A 20,303-nucleotide genomic window follows, 5' to 3' on the forward strand; every position below is an offset into this window, starting at 1 on the left:
ATGCAGGGCTTGATCCCAGGACCCTGAAATCATGACCTGAGCCAAAGGCAGATGCTTAACTGACTGAGCCACCTAGGTGCCTGGGAATTATTTTGGTTTTTAATGACAATTCCAGTAGTTTTGATGGCTGAAATATTTCTATAGACTTTGGTAAGGCCAACACAAGTTATCATATGCTTTTACCAAGATCATTCCAATTCAACACAAAATGAGTCTCTTAAATGAGCATGTAGTGTGGGGATTGGGGAATAAAAGCTATTTTTTTTTTAAGATTTATTTTATTTTTTTTATTTGACAGGCAGAGATCACAAGCAGGCAGAGAGGCAGGCAGAGAGAGAGAGGAGAAAGCAGGCTCCCTGCTGAGCAGAGAGCTCGATGCGGAGCTCGATCCCAGGACCCTGAGATCATGACCCGAGCGGAAGGCAGAGGCTTTAACCCACTGAGCCACCCAGGTGCCCGTAAAAGCTATTGTTAAAATGATACATCTGACTAGCAGACTGAAGAAAATTAAACAAAAAAACAAAGAACTCAGACACTTTTTTCATACCCTGAAAAAAACTCTTAATGTTGTTAGGTAAACCCAACAAAAAAGGAAAATATTTGAAAAACAGCCACAAAGAACTTCTATATGTCAAATATGATCTACTGATAAAGCAATAGATTAAGAGGACTTCTTTTTAACAACCATAATTGAGATATTAAAATTATTTTCTTTACTTAAAGCTAGAAAGAAAAGTCAATTGGCCACAGAATAAGTCAAAAAAGATAGACACTGTTGGTCAATAATGACAGAATAAAGAGTTCTAAAATCCAGATCTAATATTCAGATTCACTAGAAATTGTATTAGACAGCATCTGCTACAATGCTTTCCAAATCTGTGCCTATTCCCTTTTTTTTTTTTTTAAAGATTTTATTTATTTGACACAGACAAAGTGTGTGCGCACAAGCATGGAGAGCTGCAGGCAGAGGGAAAACCAGGTTCCCCTCTGAGCAGGGAGCCTGATGTGGTACTCGATCCCAGGACCCTGGGATCATGACCTAAGCTGAAGGCATACACTTAACCCAACTGAGCCACCCAGGTGCCCCCAAATCTGTGTCTATTTCCATTGTGGAGTAGGCAGAAGAAATATCATATTTTGTATTTATCTTAAATTCAAACATAATATCCTAGAATATTATTGGATCTTTCTATTTACATAAACCAGTACTGAGATTTTTCTTATGTCTTTAAGATGATACAAATATTACTAGAGTTTCAAATTAAAAATTTAGTCATGCCTTTAAAAAAATTAATGTGGTAGAAAAATTAATTTTAAAATGACTATTTAGCTTTCAGTTAGGTCTTTCCATGAGATTACTCATATTGTTTATATTTGGCATATTTATTATAAGTTATAGCATGAACTAACAGATTGGATATATTCTATCCAAATATCCTGTGCTACAAACAATATACATTCTTACTTTAATAATATAATGAAAATGTACTCCTGCAATTTGTGAATAATGACTTATTCTAAAGGCCCTGTATTAGATGTAACATATGAACATAAATAATTTCGATTATGGGACACCTGGGTGGCTCAGTCAGTTAAGCATCTGCCTTTGGCCCAGGTCATGATCCTAGGGTTCTGGGATCAAGCCCCAGTGGGGCTTCCTGCTGAACAGGGAACCTGCTTCTTCCTTTCCCTCTGCCACTCCCCCTGCTTGTGGTCTCTCTAATAAACAAAATCTTTAAAAAAATGATTTAAAAAAAAAAATTCCTGGGTTCTGGGGTGGCTCAGTGGTTTAAGCATCTGCCTTTGGCGCAGGTCATGATCTTAGGGTCCTGAGATTGAGTCCCACATTAGGCTCCCTGGGTCAGCAAGGGTCTGCTCCCTCTCCCTGCTTGAATTCTCTCTTTCTCTCTCTCTCTCTCTCTAATAGATATATAAAATCTTAAAAAAAAATTTAAAAAAAAAATTTAATTACCATTATTGTTGTAGTGAAATTTAATATACTAACATGAATAAAGGGGGTAAAAACCATTGTACGTAACACAAACATTGAATCATAAGTAGTTTGTACTACACATTTGCAACAGGGTAAGGCAGAACAGCTAAAAATGAATTTAGCCTTATTTTTAAATCACAGTGTACTTTCTTGTTAAATTATTATCTGATATTTGGGTCAAGCACAAAGCACCTAGCAGAGGCTAACACATACCAATTTCTGAGGGCTGTAAAACATGTTTGCATCTTAGTTTTCTAAGTTCGTGTCCCTTGGTCAATTACTTTGTACTTCTTTTTTATGTTGCCATCATGCCTAAGACATAACTATTTCTCTTAAGGTTTTAATCTGGAAATTCAAGCTCTTGCAAAAGTTGCAAGAATAAAAATTGTATAACTTCAAATATATCTCACCCACATTCATCGTGAAAATTTTACCCAAATCCTTTATCATTTGTTCACCTTTCCCTATTATACAAAGGACACATATTTATATATACATGCATTCACACAGATAGCATTTTGCAGAACATTTAAAGGGAAATTATGTATATTTTGGTATATTACTTCCAAATACTTTAGTGAATACCTGATATGGTCTTACACAATAACAATATAATTCTAAATTTTAATACATTTAACATTAAAATAAAACATTTATCTACCATTTGTAATCCCATTTTGTTAACTGACCCATTAGTATCCTTTGCAGCATTTTCTCCCCCTCTCAGTACAGCTTCCTGTCCAGATATTTCATCTGGCTGTCATATCTCTTTGCCCTCTCTCAATCTGAAACATTTCTACAGCCTTTATGACATTTTTGAAGAATGCTGTCCCACACTCCTTCCTTTTATTCATTAAAATATTCTTTATTTTGGGTTTGTTTGATGTTTCTATATAATTAGATTCAGATTATGCATTCTTGGTGGAATACTATAAAAGCAATGATATTTCCCTCTAAGAGCATCACAGTTGGAGGCACAGATGTCCATCTGCTCGTCACTGATGCTAATTTTGATCATCCAGTCAATGTACTATTCAGTACTATACAAAATAACTACTAATTTTTCCTTTGCAATGAGTAAATAATCTGTGGGGAAACATTTTAAAACCATGCAAAAATCATGCTCTTTACCAAAACTTTCCCTAGATTTACCAGCCCGATCCACATCTTTCCTATAATTTGTATAAAATGCAGATTTTCTTCCAACAATCCCTATACATTTACTAATTGGCACTTAGCCTTCTACTATAAGCAAGGGTCTCTCTTTTCCCTTTATCTATCTACCTACCTACCTACCTATCCATCCATCCATCCACCCACCCACCCACCTATCTAGCTATCATCTATCACTGGTATGGACTCATTAATTCCCCCCCCAAATGATTTATAATTCTTTTTTTTTTTTTTTTTTAAGTAAACTCTACACCTAGTGTGGAGCACAAATTCATGATTCCAAGATCAAGAGTTATATGCTCTACTGATTGAGCCAGCCAGGTGGCCCTGTTTATAGTTCTTTATGGCAATTAATTATTTTCATATATACATTGTCCCAGATTTGGCCAGAAGGAGCCCCAGGGCATAACTTAGTCTAATTAAATTGTTTTTCTCTTTGGGCAGGTAGTAAGTCCTACTGTACTTACGCTGCACAAAGTAGAAACTTGATAAATATATTTTTAAATAAATTCTTGAACGATAAGGCCTTTTCAGGAAAGAATTCTTTCCCTACATATATTTTAGTTCCAATTGAGAAAATCTTTCTAAATATGTAAGATGCTACAAACAGAATCAAAATTGAGCTAATAGATTAGTCAAATCTATTCCTTAAATCAAATTACACCTGGAGAGATGGAAAAAAATCCATATATTTCATCAAATAAGAAATATACCTTTTTTTTTTAAAGATTTATTTGAGAGAGAGCAACAGCATGCTAGCAGGGGGGAGGGACAGAGAGAGAAAGAGAGAACCCTCAAGCAGACCTCACCATACACTGAGCACAGAGCGCGGGGATCAATCCCAGGACCCTACTACGATCACAACCTGAGGCGAAACCAAGAGTTGGGACAATTAACCAACTAAGCCACCCAGGGGCCCCAAGAAATATACTTTTAAATGGCTCTGTATTTGGTATAATGCTAATTTATGTTTGTTCTAACCTGTTTTAGTAAGCAACAAACATAAATAATACATAAGAAAATACATACATTTCATGTTTCCACTTAACTTCAGAATTAGATCAATATATAAGGTATAAGTTATTGCTATAGCTCCCTTGTATAGGTCTCCCATGAGCTATAGATTTTTCCTAATTCCATGATTTATTTGTAGTATATTTCATTTCCCTATCAAAGTCAAAGAAACCGAAGTCTGAACCTTACTATACTGTTTATCTCTGAAGCAGTTCCTACTATTAAGAGCAAAATTTGTTATGTCCTGTAGAGAAATGGGGACAGCTTCCAGCATAATTCCTGGTATGTATATTGGACATAGTCATGAAATGCCACCACTCAACTGTTACTTTGTTCCTCTTCCTGTTACTTTATATATGCAGAATTCTCTTTCTATACCATAGCATTTAAATATCTTCTTGTTTTTGGTTCTCAAAAGTTGTTTTTTGCTTTCATTTACCAATTTTATTTGTTTTAATTTGTTGTCAGATCCACTTTTTTATATCTTCTCTCATTCCCCCAATTTTAAATTCATTTTGTTCTTATTAAGATTCCTTTAAAAACTTCTCCTCTGTCATTTTCAGACTGATCTCATATTCCTCTTTCTGTATATGGCTTGCTGTCTATAAAGAAAAACTATCTGTCATTGTTTCAAAACTTGAAACATTATCTTAGATTTGCCATTACTGACAGATCTAAGGTAGAGGACGGGGAAGTAGCAAGAACGAAAGGAAGAGATATAATTTCCTTAAGAAATCCCTAGCATCAACGTCAAAATAGAGAGAACACTGGCTTCCACCAAGGGCGCCATGGAGGAGAAGCAGCTAAGGCTCTCCACTACCCATGGCCAATGGGCCTCAGCAAGGGCCACAAGATGACAAAGAATGTGAGCAAGCTAAGGCACACCAAGTTCGTGTGGGACACGATCCAAGAGGTGTGTGGCTTCACCCCATATGAGCAGTGTGACATGGAGTGCTCAAGGTCTCTAAGGGCAAGGGCGCACTCAAGTTCATCAAGGAAATTGTGGAAACACACATCCGTGCCAAGAGGAAAGAGAAGTTAAGCAATGTGCTGGCAGCAATGAGGAAAGCAGCAGTCAAGAAGGAAACCCTCCCCTCTGTACATTATAAGCCTTTATGGAAAAAAAAAAATAGAACACTGATTTTTGAGAACCATAGTGATAAATGAATAGAAAGGCTACAAATGGAACACTGTTATGTGCCTCTTTCAAACTTCAAAGAGTCATGAGCAGTGCTCAAGCAGAGGCAAAAGGCAGTGACAGTGCAGTCTGCCAATTATTCCCATGTCTACCCCTTCTAGTCAAAGTAGAACTAACCAAGAGGTTTCACTGTAGTAGATGGGGATGTGGGACTAATTCTGACCAATGAGTTCTGAATGAAAGTAAGATGTGTCATGACCAGCCGAGAGCATTAAATTGCTAATGTGAGACATTTCAGAGCTTTCTCTTTTCTCAAGTGGTAACTAGCAAAGCCTTAGATGCTTGCTCCTCTGTCAGCTTAGGATCTTGAGGGACTATGATGACTGAGGGCTTCCTGCCAACAGGATGGCAGACAGCATGAACAAGAAAGAGACCTTTGTTATTCTAACCCTTTGTTTGTCTTATCCTGACAGATAAAACATCTTTGTCAAGGAAAATTCAAAGCACTTTCTCTCTGGGAAAAGAGACATATTAAAGCTCAATAGAAAAGGAAGTATTCAATACTAAGTAAATTGTAATAGAACTGTTTACTTGACACAAATTTGAGAGTCATGAATTTCCAACAATATAAGTGCACTGTAAGCAAAAGCTAGGTATGGCTTAGGTTGGTATTTTGACATAGTAAGTACAAACTATTTTTATCTATTCTTTAAAGCTGGACTCCTGTTAGATAGTACCTTTTAACCCTGGTTCAAATTGCAATATTTCTTTGAACACAATATTGTTCCTCTGGTGGGGAAGGGGAGAAAAGGAAGCATTCAGAAGTCATTACTTACTTCCCATTAATGAACAGTCAAGAAAATTATTAGGACAATGTGATGGTTAATTTAATGTGTCAGCTTGGAAGGGTGTTTTTGGATGAGATTAACATTTAAATTGGTCAAATACAGGGGCACCTGGGTGGCTCAGTCGTTAAGCATCTGCCTTCAGCTTAGGTCATGATCCCGGGATCCTGAGATCAAGCCCCACATCGGGCTCCCTGTTCAGCGAGAAGCCTGCTTCTCCCTCTCCTATTCCCCTTGCTTATGTTCCCTCTCTCACTGTCTCTCTGTCAAATAAATAAAATCTTTAAAAAAAAAATACAACATTCAAATTGGTCAAATATGGATAAAGGAGATTACCCTATACAAAATGGCTCAATCAGTCAGTGGAAAAACTGAGCAGAACAAAAAAACTGGCCTCTCTAAGCAAGGGGGAGTCCTCCACCAGACTGTCTTTGGACTTCATCTGCATCACCAGTTCTGGGTCTCCAGCCTGACTACATTTGGACTAGAACTAGAACGCTGGCTTTCTATCTGCCAGCTTTCAGACTGTAACTGTACTTTGGCTTTCCTGGGTCATAAGCCTGAGAGCCCACATTGCAGATTTGGATTTGTCTAAAATCACATGAAGCAACTGCTTATAATAGAACTCATTTTGTGCATGTACATGCACGCATGCGCACGCAAGCACACACACATACCCCCTACTGGTTCTGTTTCTACGGAGAAACTTAATAAAGACAACTTCTTTCAACATATAAAGTAAAGCCCGTGTAAAAATAAGTATATAGGATTATTATATTTAATAACTAGAGTACTTATTCCTATTATATCTACTTTTTATTTCTTACTTTAACTATAGGATGTGTTATTTCAATAAAATACCACTACACAGAACAAAGTACCACCATATAGTCTACATAAATGTTCTCTCAGTTAATCAATTCTTCACCATTATCTAATGGTGGCAACTCAAAGTGAGGGTATAAGAACCTCATAAGCCTATAAAGACCAAACACTTCAGTAGCGACAAGTTGCAGGAAGTGCACTGGAATAAGTAGGTCGATTAAATTAAAAATGAAAACGGAAAAATTGAAAAAAAGATTTTTCAATCTCAAAAAATCTTGAGATTGAAAACATAGCAGATTTGGGAGACCTAAAAAAGTAGCCTGACTATAGTTAATGATACAACTCTTCCTATTCTATGTCCACCGGTAATAAAGATATGAGTTCAAAACTCTTCTCTGTGAGCCCTGAACTGGTATTTATACTACTGTCACCAAGCTGCAAACCCATCTTCCTATATTCTGTCTGCTTTGTGATGCTGTGACAAGCACTCTGCAAACTATACTTCTCTTTTTCCAGGTACTCCACTGTTGGATTCACCAACAGTGCATACTCAACGGAGACTGGAAGGTTAAGGGTGAAAAAGAAACTGATTTCTTATTCCTTATTTTCTTATCAGCCAACAATTCTTAACTGTAGCATTCACAGCTGGTTCTTTGTCTTCAGGTTATTTTTGGTAATTCCAGCACCAGCCTACTCATGGCTGCTCAGTGATACCCACACAGCTAAGCAATGCTCTTTCAACAAAGGTCTGAAACCCAACTGTAGGACCTCTTCTCCAAACTTATAGTTTCAGATAACTCCAGTTTCTTCCTTTTGTCCCATACCCCCAGGGAAGTAGCTGCTTCCTGAAGTCACTATCTCTGTATTACATCAGTATCCCTACTTGCTTTTTGAGTCCTCTAATAGCTACTTAACAATTTCCTTCTATTATATCTTATAAAATACCTGGTATGATTTCCGTTTTCCTGACCAGACCCTAGTGGACACAAGCTCCACAATTAAGAGACAAAATATTGTTAAAATCATTTTCATCCCATGAAATGAGCTTAAAAAAAAAAGAGAACTTTCCTTGAAAAATATGTACACTCTACTTGATGTTACTGTGCTTTGAAATTTTCCTATCAGATTATTAGAATTCCAAAACAAGAGTTTACAGGAAATTTCATTACTTCTAACATGGTTCTGTATCTCAGAGATAAAGATAGGGGTCTTATACACACATTGCATACTTCTTTCACAGAGAATAAGATCTGCATTGAAGAATTACATATATTTATGACATTCAGGTTTGTTTTTTTTTTTAAGAGTTTATTTATTTTGACAGATCACAAGTAGGCAGAGAGGCAGGTAGAGAGAGGTGGGGGAAGCAGGCTCCCTGCTGAGCAGAGAGCCTGATGTGGGGCTTGATCCCAGGACTCTGAGATCATGACCTGAGCTGAAGGCAGAGGCCTAACCCACTGAGCCACCCAGGGGCCCCGACATTCAGGTTTTAAGTGAACATTATGATTTATAAGACATACCCTGAAATTCTATGCCTCCAATTCCGATATGGATCATATAAACTCTCACAAAACGCCAATGCATGGATCACAAATTCTTCAACAGATGTCTGATCTGCCAATTCCTTCTCTTTTTTTTTGCTTTTTAACTGGGAGTAAAGTTAAAAAAAAATTATAGTTAGAAATATTAAACTGCATAACATACCTACATCATTTAAAGACAACATGTTTTATTAATTATCTAATAACTCATTTTTATTCAAATAAACCTAAGTTCCAATGGAGTTTAAAGCGTCAGTTAATCATATGGACTGGACTGGACATAATCCTTCAAATTTTAAATATGGCCTAGGAAGAGTTTTGAATAGATAGCAAAACAGAGTATGTTTTTAGTAAGAGGGATATTTGATGATAAATAACATATAATACATATATAATATACATAAATTGACAAATTGTCATTGTAAAAAGCCATTTATAAAACACTTTCATTTTTAATTAAAATAAAATATATTAATAATTACTTTTCTTAGATAATATGTTTAATATTTCTAAAATATATAGTACCTAATGGAAATTTTAATTCATTTCTTGATTACCTCCTCTAAAAACATTTAACTTTACGATAATATTTTAAAAAGTAAAACCTAGTTACTCTCAGTAAAGCAACAAAAGGAATATATTAATTCACCTACCTGCTGAATATAGAGTGTTGTCATAGTAATGACATGATTAATATATGAGCAAGTCCCAATTTCTTCCACATTAGATAAATTTCTGTGAGGAAAAAAAGAATATTTATTATATGAATAGTGCCAAAAATGTATGTTCATCTATTCAGGATGAATTTTGAAAATACATGCTGGTAAAGGAAATATAAATGACATTTATTAAAACTTAAAATCAATATATTACATAACTGTTTTTCCACTAAGAATGTGAAACACACCTCAAGCACCATTTAGCTACTCTAAACAGAATGCTTAAGAAGTACATGCTGATTAGCAATTATTTATTATAGAAAAAGTAAAAAATATCACAAAGTAGAAACAAAAGAGAAACAAAAATCAGAAATATTCTCACAACCCAAATATTCACAACTATTTACATTCTGGATTATTTCTTTTCAGGTTTGTTTTATTTTTGTATGCAGATTCTTAGTTTGGTTTTGTACATATTATTGCCATTATAGCATATGTATAGTTTCAGAATTTTCATTTTGCTCTTTGAAATTACAGTTCCCTTATCTAGACATATTTCTCAACTATACTGAAAGGCCTTGATAGAAAAGCCAGCATCTGTATGTACATTCGCCATGACAGCATAGTATATATCTTGTTTAAAGCAGTGAGTGGCTCAATAAGTGGTGTTTAATTACAATGTGGTTGTGGTCCTCATTTTTATCTCATTTTTACAAGACAAGACAGGACACATAATGCTAGCATTTCCTGCATCTAACATCACCAATCTTTTTCTTAGCATAATAAAACAGTCTATTAATTTTCTCTTCTTAGACACTGTGACACTGAAAAAAACTATTTATCTGAAATACAGCAGAGGCCCATTTGCGATGACATGGATGGAACTAGAGGGTGTTATGCTAAGCGAAATAAGTCAATCAGAGAAAGACAATTAACATATGATCTCACTCATATGTGTAGTTTAAGAAACGAAACAGAGGATCATAGGGGAAGGGAGGGGAAAAACAAGATGAAATCAGTGAGGGAGACAAACCTTAAGAGACTCTTAATCAGAAGAAACAAACTGAGGTTGATGGAAGGGATGGGTGGGGGACGGGGTAACTGGGTGATGGTCATTAAAGGAGGGTACATGATGTAATGAGCACTGGGTGTTATGTAAGACTGATGAATCACTGAACTCTACCCCTGAAACTAATAATACACTATGTATTAACTGAATTTAAATTAAAAAATAAAATAAAATACAAAAGATGTTAAAAGAACCCAAAAAACAACAGAAATAATAGACCTGTACCCCTGAAACAAATAATACATTATATGTTAATTTTTTTTAAGATTCTATTTATTTATTTGACAGAGAGATAGAGAGTGACCTCAAGTAGGCAGAGCCACCAGAAGAAGAAGAGGGAGAAGCAGACTCCCCGCTGAGCAGGGAGCCCGATGTGGGGCTTGATCCCAGGACTCTGGGATCACGACCCAAGCTGAAGGCAGCCGCTTAACCGAATGAGCCACCCAGGCACCCCTATATGTTAATTTAAAAAATTTTTTTTAAATATGTAAAAAGTAAATGAATAAAGTTGACTAGTTTTTTTTAAAAAAAGGATTAACAGTTCTTAATATAAAAAGTCAGACTGGCAGGGGCGCCTGGGTGGCTCAGTTGGTTGAGCGACTGCCTTCTGCTCAGGTCATGATCCCAGACTTCCAGGATCAAGTTCGCATCGGGCTCCCAGCTCCTTGGGGAGTCTGCTTCTCCCTCTGACCTTCTCCTCTCTCACGCACTCTCTCACTCATTCTCTCGCAAATAAATAAATAAAATCTTAAAAAATCTTAAATCTTAAAATCTTAAAAATCTTTAAAAAAAAAAAAAAAGACTGGCATGACTTCTTTGGGAAAAGAAAAAGTAAAGGAGAGGTAAAATTCAAAGACCCTATGGAGGATTCTCGGAAGATGGCAGAAAAGGAAGCACCAGGAATCTGTCTCCACACCTAGAAAACAACTGTGCTAGATATAACTTATTCTGAACTCTGAAGTCTGCTGAATGCTGGCAACTTCCAGGGGAAGATATGGGACAGTAAACTGCAGTCAATATTCATTAATTTTGGTAAATTTGAGCTATTATTAGCACAGTAACAACCATTCATGTGGTAGGCAGCTCTGCACATCTTCCCAGAATCTCCTGCTAACAAGTTAAAGGAACCAGGGTGGGAAAAGGACCTTGTCCTTCAAATATGAGGGATTTGTGCTCTGATCACTGACTGCTGCTTCTGATCACAGAGATGTAGACAAAGAGATGGGCAGCCACTGTTAGTGCACCTTGTCCCACTGTTGGGAGCCCCTTGCTCTTTGGCTAAAGTAACTTTAAGGGAACTTAAAGGGTCATGGATGAAGTACCTCAACATAATAAAAAGCCATACATAAAAATTCTACAGCAGACATCATACTCTACGGCGAAAGACTGAAAGCTCTTCCTCTAAGAACAGGTATGAGGCAAAGATGGTCACTTTTACTGCCTCTATTCAACATAGTACTGAGTTCCAACCAAAGCTATTAGGCAAGAAAAAGCACATAAATTAGAAAAGAGGAGGTAAAATTTATCTGTTTTCATCTGATATAATCTTATATGAAGAAAATGCTAAAGATTAAACACAAACCATAAGAATTAATAAATGAATTCAGCAAAATATTAGGATAAAAAATCACCCATAAAAATCAACTGCTTTCTAATACATAAACAATAAATAATGAGAAAGTATTATCATGAAGACAGTTTCATTTACAATAGCATTAAGAATAAAATACTTAGGAATTAATTTAACCAAGGAAGAGAAAGACTTGTAAAATGACAACAAAAAAAATTGCTGCAAGATTACTTTAAAAGAGATAAACAAATGCCATGTTCACAGAGCAGAGGACATCTTACCATTAAAATATCAAAACTACCCAAAGCAATCTACAGATTCAATGCAATCCTTATCAAAATCCTAATGTTTTTTGCAGAAACAGAAAAACTCTTCCTAAAAATCCATATGGAATCCCAAAGGACCCCATATAGCAAAATCAATTTTGATAAAGAAGACCAAACTGGAAGACTCACACTTTTTGATTTTTTTTCTTAGTACAAAGCATAAATAATCAAACAGTGACAGCGGCATAAAGAAAGGCATAAAGACAAATGGAATAAAATAGCCCTGAAATAAATCCTCACATGTATGCTTTTGACAAGGATCCTGATGTAATCCTATGGGGAAAGGAAAGTCTTTTCCCAAAAAAGTGATGTTGGGAAAACTGGATATCCACAAGCAAAAGAATGAAACTGGAACCCTACTTGACACCATATACAAATACTAACTCAAATGGATCAAGAAACTAAATGTAAGACCTAAAACAACAAAATTCTTAGAACAAAATAAAGTACAAGAGCTTCATGACAGTAGATTTGATTTCTTAGATATGATACCAGAGGTATAGGTAACAAAAGTAAAAACAGACAAATTGGATTTCATGAAAATTTAAAACTTATGCATCAAAAGACACTATCAATAGAGCAAAAAGGCAACTCACAAAATGGGAGAAAATACTTGCAAATCATGTATCTGACAAGGGATTAATATTCAGAATATATAGAGTTCCTAAATCTCAATATTCAAAAAATCAACCCAATTCAAAAATGGCAAAAGACTTGAATAGACAATTCTCCAAAGAACTACTATATGAATGGCCAATAAGCACATGAAAAGATGCTCAACATCAAAAATCACTAGAGAAATGTAACTCAAAATTATAATGAGGTGCCCTCTCACACCCATTAGGATGATACTATAAAAAAACAAAAACAAAAAAGCCCCAGGGTACCTGGAAGGCTTAGGTGGTTAAGTGCCCGACTCTTGATTTTGGCTCAGGACCTGAGATCAAGCCCCACGTCAGGCTCCAAACTGGGCATGGACCCTGCTTAAGATTCTCTTTCCTCCTCTCCCTTTGCCCCTCCCCCTCCAAAAAAACAAAAACAAAAACAAAAGTTAAAAAACCCAAACAGAAAACAACATGTGTTGGCAAGGATGGCCCCGCTACATCTGGCTGCAGCAACAAAGGACTATTCTCTATAAACGTTTAAAAGTGCCTCCTGCGATTAACCAGTTCACCTAGGCCTTGGACCACCAGACAGCAACTCAACTGCTTAAGCTGGCCCACAAGCACAGACCAGAGACAAAGCAGCAGAAGAAGCAGAGAATGTTGGCCCTGCCTGAGAAGAAAGCTGTGGGCAAAGGGGTTGTCCCCACTAAGGGGCAGCCTGTCCTCCAAGCCACGGTTAACACTGTCACCACCCTGGTGGAAAACAAGAATGCTCAGCTGGTAGTGACTGCACATGCTATGGATCCCACTGAGCTAGTGGTTTTCCTGCCTGCTGTGTGTCATAATATGAGGGCTCCCTAATGCATTACCAAGGGGAAGGCGAGGCTGGGGTGTCTGGTCCACAGAAAGACCTGCACCACTTTTGCCTTCACACAGATCAACTCGGAAGACAAAAGAGCCCTGGCAAATCTGGTGGAAGCCATCAGGACCAATTACAATGACAGATATGATGAGATCTGCTGCCACTGGGGAGGCAACATCCTGGGCCTGAAGTCTGTGGCTCGCATCACCACGCTAGAAAAGGCAAAGGCTAAAGAACTGGCCACCAAACTGAGCTGAATGGACACTGCTGAATTTTCTCTTTAAAAAAAAAAAAAAAGAAAATCTGAGCACTGCCAATGGGAATGTAACAGGTTGCAGACACTGCTATGAAAAACAGTACGGCAATTCCTCAAAAATTTAAGATTCCAGTTAGCATATGACCCAGCACGTCTACTTTTGGATATGCACCCCAAAGAACTGAAGTGAATTCACCTTCACCAGACATATCTATACATTCATGTTCATAAGAGGATTATTTTTCTATATTTTTTTTCTCTGCATAAACATTTCACACACCTAAGGACCAGTAGAAATTTATTTTTTGTCCTTCCCATCTTTCCCCAAGTCACTTTTCCATGCAAAATACATGACTTGACAGAGGGGAAGCTGCGGGGGGGCATGACAAGGACTTAAATATAAGCTGGAGTATGGGCACAGGTAAGACAGGTAAAAGACATCACAAATGACTTGGCTTTTCCGCTAAAGATGAAAGAAGAGCAGAAAGAGGCTGTGCTAGAGTGCAGGAATCTAAGATACTGGATGGGTGGGAGGGTGAGCAGAGAGGCCCCCAACCGTGGGTTTATACCCACATTCCCCAAAGAAGTAGCAACAGGGCATGAAGACCCCCCTCATAGGCTCCAAGGAAAATAACTGGGAGAATAAACCAGATTGTGCTGCCTCAGGGAAAGGGAGGAGGTGCTGACAGAATGAAAGTATTTACACAAACAAGTTGAAAACTAATGCCCATGGAAAAATCTACACAAATGTTTACAGCAGCCATACTGATAACTGCCAAAAACTGGAAGCAACCTGCAGAAATAAAAAAACTAAAATATAACCAAGCTGAAATTTAAAAAGCTATAAATGAGGTGCAATAAAAATTGGAGGCTCGGGGCACCTGGGTGGCTCAGTGGGTTAAAGCCTCTGCCTTCGGCTGAGGTCACGGTCCCAAGGTCCTGGGATTGAGTCCCGCATCGGGCTCTCCACTCAGCGGGAAGCCTGCTTCCTCCTCTCTTTGCCTGTTTCTCTGCCTGCTTGTGATCTTTGTCTGTCAAATAAATAAATAAATCTTTAAAAAAAAAAATGGAGGCTCTTGGGGCATCTGGGTGCCTCAGTGGGTTAAAGCCTCTGCCTGAGGCTCAGGTTGTGTTCCCAGGGTCCTGGGATCAAGTCCCACATCGGGCTCTCTGCTCAGCAGGAAGCCTGCTTACCTTCCACTCTCTCTGCCTCCCTCTCTGCCTCCTTGTGATCTCTTGTCAAAAAAATTACATAAGATCTTTAAAGAAAAAAAAATGGAGGCTCTTATTGCTAGGATAAATGAGGCAGAAGAGAGAATTAGTGATATAGAAGACCAAATGATGGAGAATAAAGAAACTGAGCAAAAGAGACAAACAACTACTGGACCATGAGGGGAGAATTTGAAAGATAAGTGATACCATAAGATGAAACAATATTAGAAGAATTGGGATTCCAGAAGAAGAAGAAAGAGAGAGGGGGACAGAAAGTATATTGGAGCAAATTATAGTGGAGAATTTCCCTAACATGGCAAAGGGAACAAGCATCAAAATGCAGGAGGCACAGAGAATGCCCTCAAAATCAGTAAAAACAGATCCACACCCTATCATCTAATAGTAAAACTTACAAGTCTTAGTGACAAAGAGAAAATCCTGAAAGCAGCCCGGGAAAAGAAGTCTGTAACATACAATGGTAAAAATATTAGATTGGCAGCAGACTTATCCACAGAGATCTGGCAGGCCAGAAAGAAGTGGGGTAATATATTCAGAGCACAAAATGAGAAGAACATGCAACCAAGAATACTATATTCAGCTAGACTATCACTGAAAATAGAAGGAGAGATAAAAAGCTTGCAGGACAACAAAAACTAAAAGAATTTGTAAACACCAAACCAGCCCTACAGTTAATAGTGAAAGCAGTCCTCTAAACAAAGAGAGAGCCTACCTTTCTGGTCTCAGAAAGGAACAGAGACAATATACAGTAACAGTCACCTTACAAGCAATACAATGGCACTAAATTCATATCTTTCCAGTAGTTACCCTGGATGTAAATGGGCTAAATGCCACAATCGAAAGATACAGGGTATCAGAATGGGTTAAAAAAACAAAACCCATCAATATGCTGCCTACAAGAAACTCATTTTAGACCCAAAGACACTTCCAGATTTAAAGTGAGGGGGTGGAAAACAATTTACCATGCCAATGGACATCAAAAGAAAGCTGGGTGGCAATCATTATATCAGATTGATTAGATTTTCGGCCAAAGACTATAATAAGAGATGAGAAAGGACACTATATCATACTCAAAGGGTCTGGCCAACAAAAGATCTAACAATTTTAAATATCTATGCCCCTAACATGGGAGCAACCAACTATATAAACCAATTAATAACAAAATCAAAGAAATACATCAACAATAATACAATAACAGGGGACTTTAACACTCCCCTCACTGAAATGGATAGATCAAGCAAGCAAAAGATCAACAAGGAAATAAAGGCCTTAAATGGCACACTGGACCAGATGGACATCACAGATATATTCAGAACATTCCATCCAAAACAACAGAATAGACATTCTTCTCTAGTGCCCATGGGACATTCTCCAGAACAGATCACATCCTGGGTCACAAATCAGGTCTCAACCAGTACCAAAAGATTGGGATCATTCCCTGCATATTTTCAGACCACAATGCTCTGAAGCTAGAACTCAATCACAAGAGGAAATTTGGAAAGAACCCAAATACACGGAGGCTAAAGAGCATCCTTCAAAAGAATGAATGGGTCAACGAGGAAATTTAAAAAGGAATTGAAAAAATTCATGGAAACAAATGGTAATGAAAACACAATGGTTCAAAATCTGTGGGACACAGCAAAGGCAGTCCTGAGAGGAAAATATATAGCAATACAAGCCTTTCTCAAGAACAAGAAAGGTCTCAAATACACAACCTAACCCTACACCTAAAGGAGCTGGAGAAAGAACAGCAAAGGAAACCTAAACCCAGCAGGAGAAGAGAAATAATAAAGATCAGAGCAGAAATTAATGAAATAGAAACAAACAAACAAAAAAAAGAACAAATCAACGAACTAGAAGCTGGTTCTTTGAAAGAATTAATAAGTTTGATAGACCCCTGGCCAAACTTATCAAAAAGAAAAGAGAAAGGACCCATATAAATAAAATCATGAATGAAAGAGGAGAGATCACAACCAACACCAAAGAAATACAATCAATTATAAGAACATATTATAAGCAACTATACGCCAGCAAATTTGACAATCTGGAAAAAATGGATGCATTTCTAGAGACATATAAACTACCACAACTGAACCAGGAAGAAATAGATAACCTGAACAGACCCATAACCAGTAAGGAGATTGAAGCAGTCATCAAAAATCTCCCAACAAACAAGAGCCCAGGGCCAGAAGGCTTCCCAGGGGAATTCTACCAAACATTTAAAGAAGAATTAATTCCTATTCTTCTAAAAGTGCTCCAAAAAGTAGAAATGGAAGGAAAACTTCCAAACTTATTTTATGAGGTCAGCATAACCTTGATCCCAAAACCAGACAAACACCCCATCAAAAAAGAGAATTACAGACCAATATTCTTGATGAACACAGATGCAAAAATTCTCACCAAAATACTAGCCAATAGGATCCAACAGTACATTAAGAGAATTATTCATCATGACCAAGTGGGATTTATTCCTGGGCTGCAAGGTTCGTTCAACATTGCAAATCAATCAATGTGATACAATACATTAATAAAAGAAAGAACAGGGGCGCCTAGGTGGCTCAGTGGGTTAAAGCCTCTGCCTTCGGCTCAGGTCATGATCCCAAGGTCCTGGGATCGAGCCCCACATCAGGCTCTCTGCTCAGCGGGGAGCCTGCTTCCCTTCCTCTCTCTCTGCCTGCCTCTCTGCCTACTTGTGATCTCTGTCTGCCAAGTAAATATATAAAATCTTTAAAAAATAAAATAAATAAATAAATAAAAGAAAGGACAAGAACCATATGATACTCTCAATAAATGCTGAAAAACCATTCGACACAGTACAGCATCCTTTCTAGATCAAAACTCCTCAAAGTGTAGGGATAATGGGTACACACCTCAATATCATCAAAGTCATCTATGAAAAACCCACCACAAATATCATCCTCAATGGAGAAAAACTGAGAGCTTTTCTGCTAAGGCCAGGAACATGGCGGGGATGTCCATTATCACCGCTGCTATATAACATAGTACTAGAAGTCCTAGCCTCAGCAATCAAACAACAAAAAGCAATTAAGGGCATCCAAATCGGCGAAGAAGAAGTCAAACTAACACTCTTGGCAGATGATATGATACTTTATGTGGAAAAGCCAAGACTCCACTCCAAATCTGCTAGAACTTGTACAGGAATTCAGTAAAGTATCAGGATATAAAATCAATGCACAGAAATCAGCTGTATTTCTATACACCAACAAGACAGAAGAAAGAGAAATTAAGGAATCAATCCCATTTACAATTGCACCCAAAACCATAAGATACCTAGGAATAAACCTAACCAAAGAGGAAAAGAATCTGTCCTGAGAAAACTATAAAATACTCATGAAAGAAACTGAGGAAGACACAAAGAAATGGAAAAATGTTCCATGCTTATGGATTGGAAGAATAAATATTGTGCAAATGTCTATGCTGCCTAGAGCAATCTATACATTTAATGCAATCTCTATCAAAATACCAGGAACTTTAAAAGACCCCAAATAGCCCTAACAATGTTAAAAAAGAAAGCCAAAGTTGGTGCCATCACAATTCCAGACTTCAAGCTCTATTACAAAGCTATCATCATCAAGACAGTCTGGTACTGGCACCAAAATAGACATAGATCAATGGAACAGAACAGAGAACCCACAAACGGACCCTCAACTCTATGGTCAACTAATCTTTGACAAAGCAGGTAAGAATGCCCAATAGAAAAAAGACAGTCTCTTCAACAAACGGTGTTGGGAAAATTGGACAGCCACATGCAGAAAAATGAAATTGGACCATTTCCTTACACCACACATGAAAATAGACTCAAAATGGATGAAGGACCTCAATGTGAGAAAGAAATCCATCAAAATCCTTGAGGAGAACAAAGGCAGCAACCTCTTCGACCTCAGCCGCAGCAACTTCTTCCTAGGAACATCGCCAAAGGCAACAGAAGCAAGGGCAAAAATGAACTCTTGGGACTTCATCAAGATCAAAAGCTTTTGCACAGCAAAGGAAACAGTCAACAAAACCAAAAGACAACTGGCAGAATGGGAGAAGATATTCACAAACCACTATCAGATAAAGGGCTAGTATCCAAAATGTATAAAGAACTTATCAAACTCAACACCCAAAGAACAAATAATCCAATCAAGAAATGGGCAGAGGACATGAACAGACTTTTCTTCAAAGAAGACATCGAGATGGCCAACAGACACATGAAAAAGTGCTCCACATCACTTAGCATCAGGGAAATACAAATCAAAACCACAATAAGATACCACCTCACACCAGTCAGAATGGCTAAAATTAACAAGTCAGGGAATGACAGGTGCTGGCAAGGATGGGGAGAAAGGGGAACCCTCCTACACTATTGGTGGGAATGCAAGCTGGTGCAACCACTCTGGAAAACAGCGTGGAGGCTCCTCAAAAAGTTGAAAATAGAGCTACCCCATGACCCAGCAATCGCACTACTGGGTATTTACCCTAAAGGTACAAATGTAGAGATCCGAAGGGGCACATGCACCCGAATGTTTATAGCAGCAATGTCCACAATAGCCAAACTATGGAAAGAACCTAGATGTCCATCAACAGATGAATGGATAAAGAAGAGGTGGTATATATATACAATGGAATACTATGCAGCCATCAAAAGAAATGAAATCTTGCCATTTGCAACGACATGGATGGAATTTTATGCTGAGCAAAAATAAGTCAATCAGAGAAAGACAATTATCATATGATCTCTCTGATATGAGGAATTTGAGAGGCAACATGGGGGGTTTGGGGGGTGGGGAAGGAAAAAATGAAACAAGATGGGATTGGGAGGAAGACAAATCATAAGAGACTCTTGATCTCACAAAACAAACTGAGGGTTGCTGTGGGTAGGGGAGTATGGAGAGGGTGGCTGGGTTATGGACATTGGGGAGGGTATGTGCTACGGCGAGTGCTGTGAATTGTGTAAGCCTGATGATTCAAAGACCTGTACCCCTGGGGCTAATAATACATTATATGTTAATTAAAAAAGAAAAAAGAAAAGCAAATTCAAATAAAAAAAAGAAAAGCAAATTAAAAAAAAATAATAAAGACATGGAAGAACCTTAAATCTACTTCCTAAGTGAAAGCAGTCAGTCTGAAAATGATACACACTATATGAAACATTCTGGGAAAAGCAACACTACAGGTATAATAAAAAAAAATAATC

General features: G+C 37.5%; 1 protein-coding gene and 1 pseudogene across 2 annotated transcripts in view; one reads left to right on the forward strand and one right to left on the reverse strand.

Annotated features, from left to right (window-relative positions):
- The window catches only part of NBEAL1 (neurobeachin like 1), a 195,557-nt gene that overhangs the window by 142,476 nt on the left and 32,778 nt on the right, over positions 1-20,303 (reverse strand). The window contains exons 5-6 of the mRNA XM_080798670.1: positions 9,183-9,264; positions 8,509-8,636 (exon numbers count right to left, since the gene is read on the reverse strand). Coding sequence (XP_080654796.1) covers positions 8,509-8,636; positions 9,183-9,264 — 210 coding nt within the window. The remainder of the gene's footprint in view (positions 1-8,508; positions 8,637-9,182; positions 9,265-20,303) is intronic.
- LOC308339821 (large ribosomal subunit protein eL8-like) lies at positions 13,230-13,877 on the forward strand (annotated as a pseudogene). The gene has a single exon. The product of its transcript is annotated as a large ribosomal subunit protein eL8-like (transcript).

The sequence above is a fragment of the Martes martes genome, assembly GCF_963455335.1.
Source record: "Martes martes genome assembly, chromosome: 3".
In the NCBI taxonomy this organism is placed as follows: Eukaryota; Metazoa; Chordata; class Mammalia; order Carnivora; family Mustelidae; genus Martes; species Martes martes.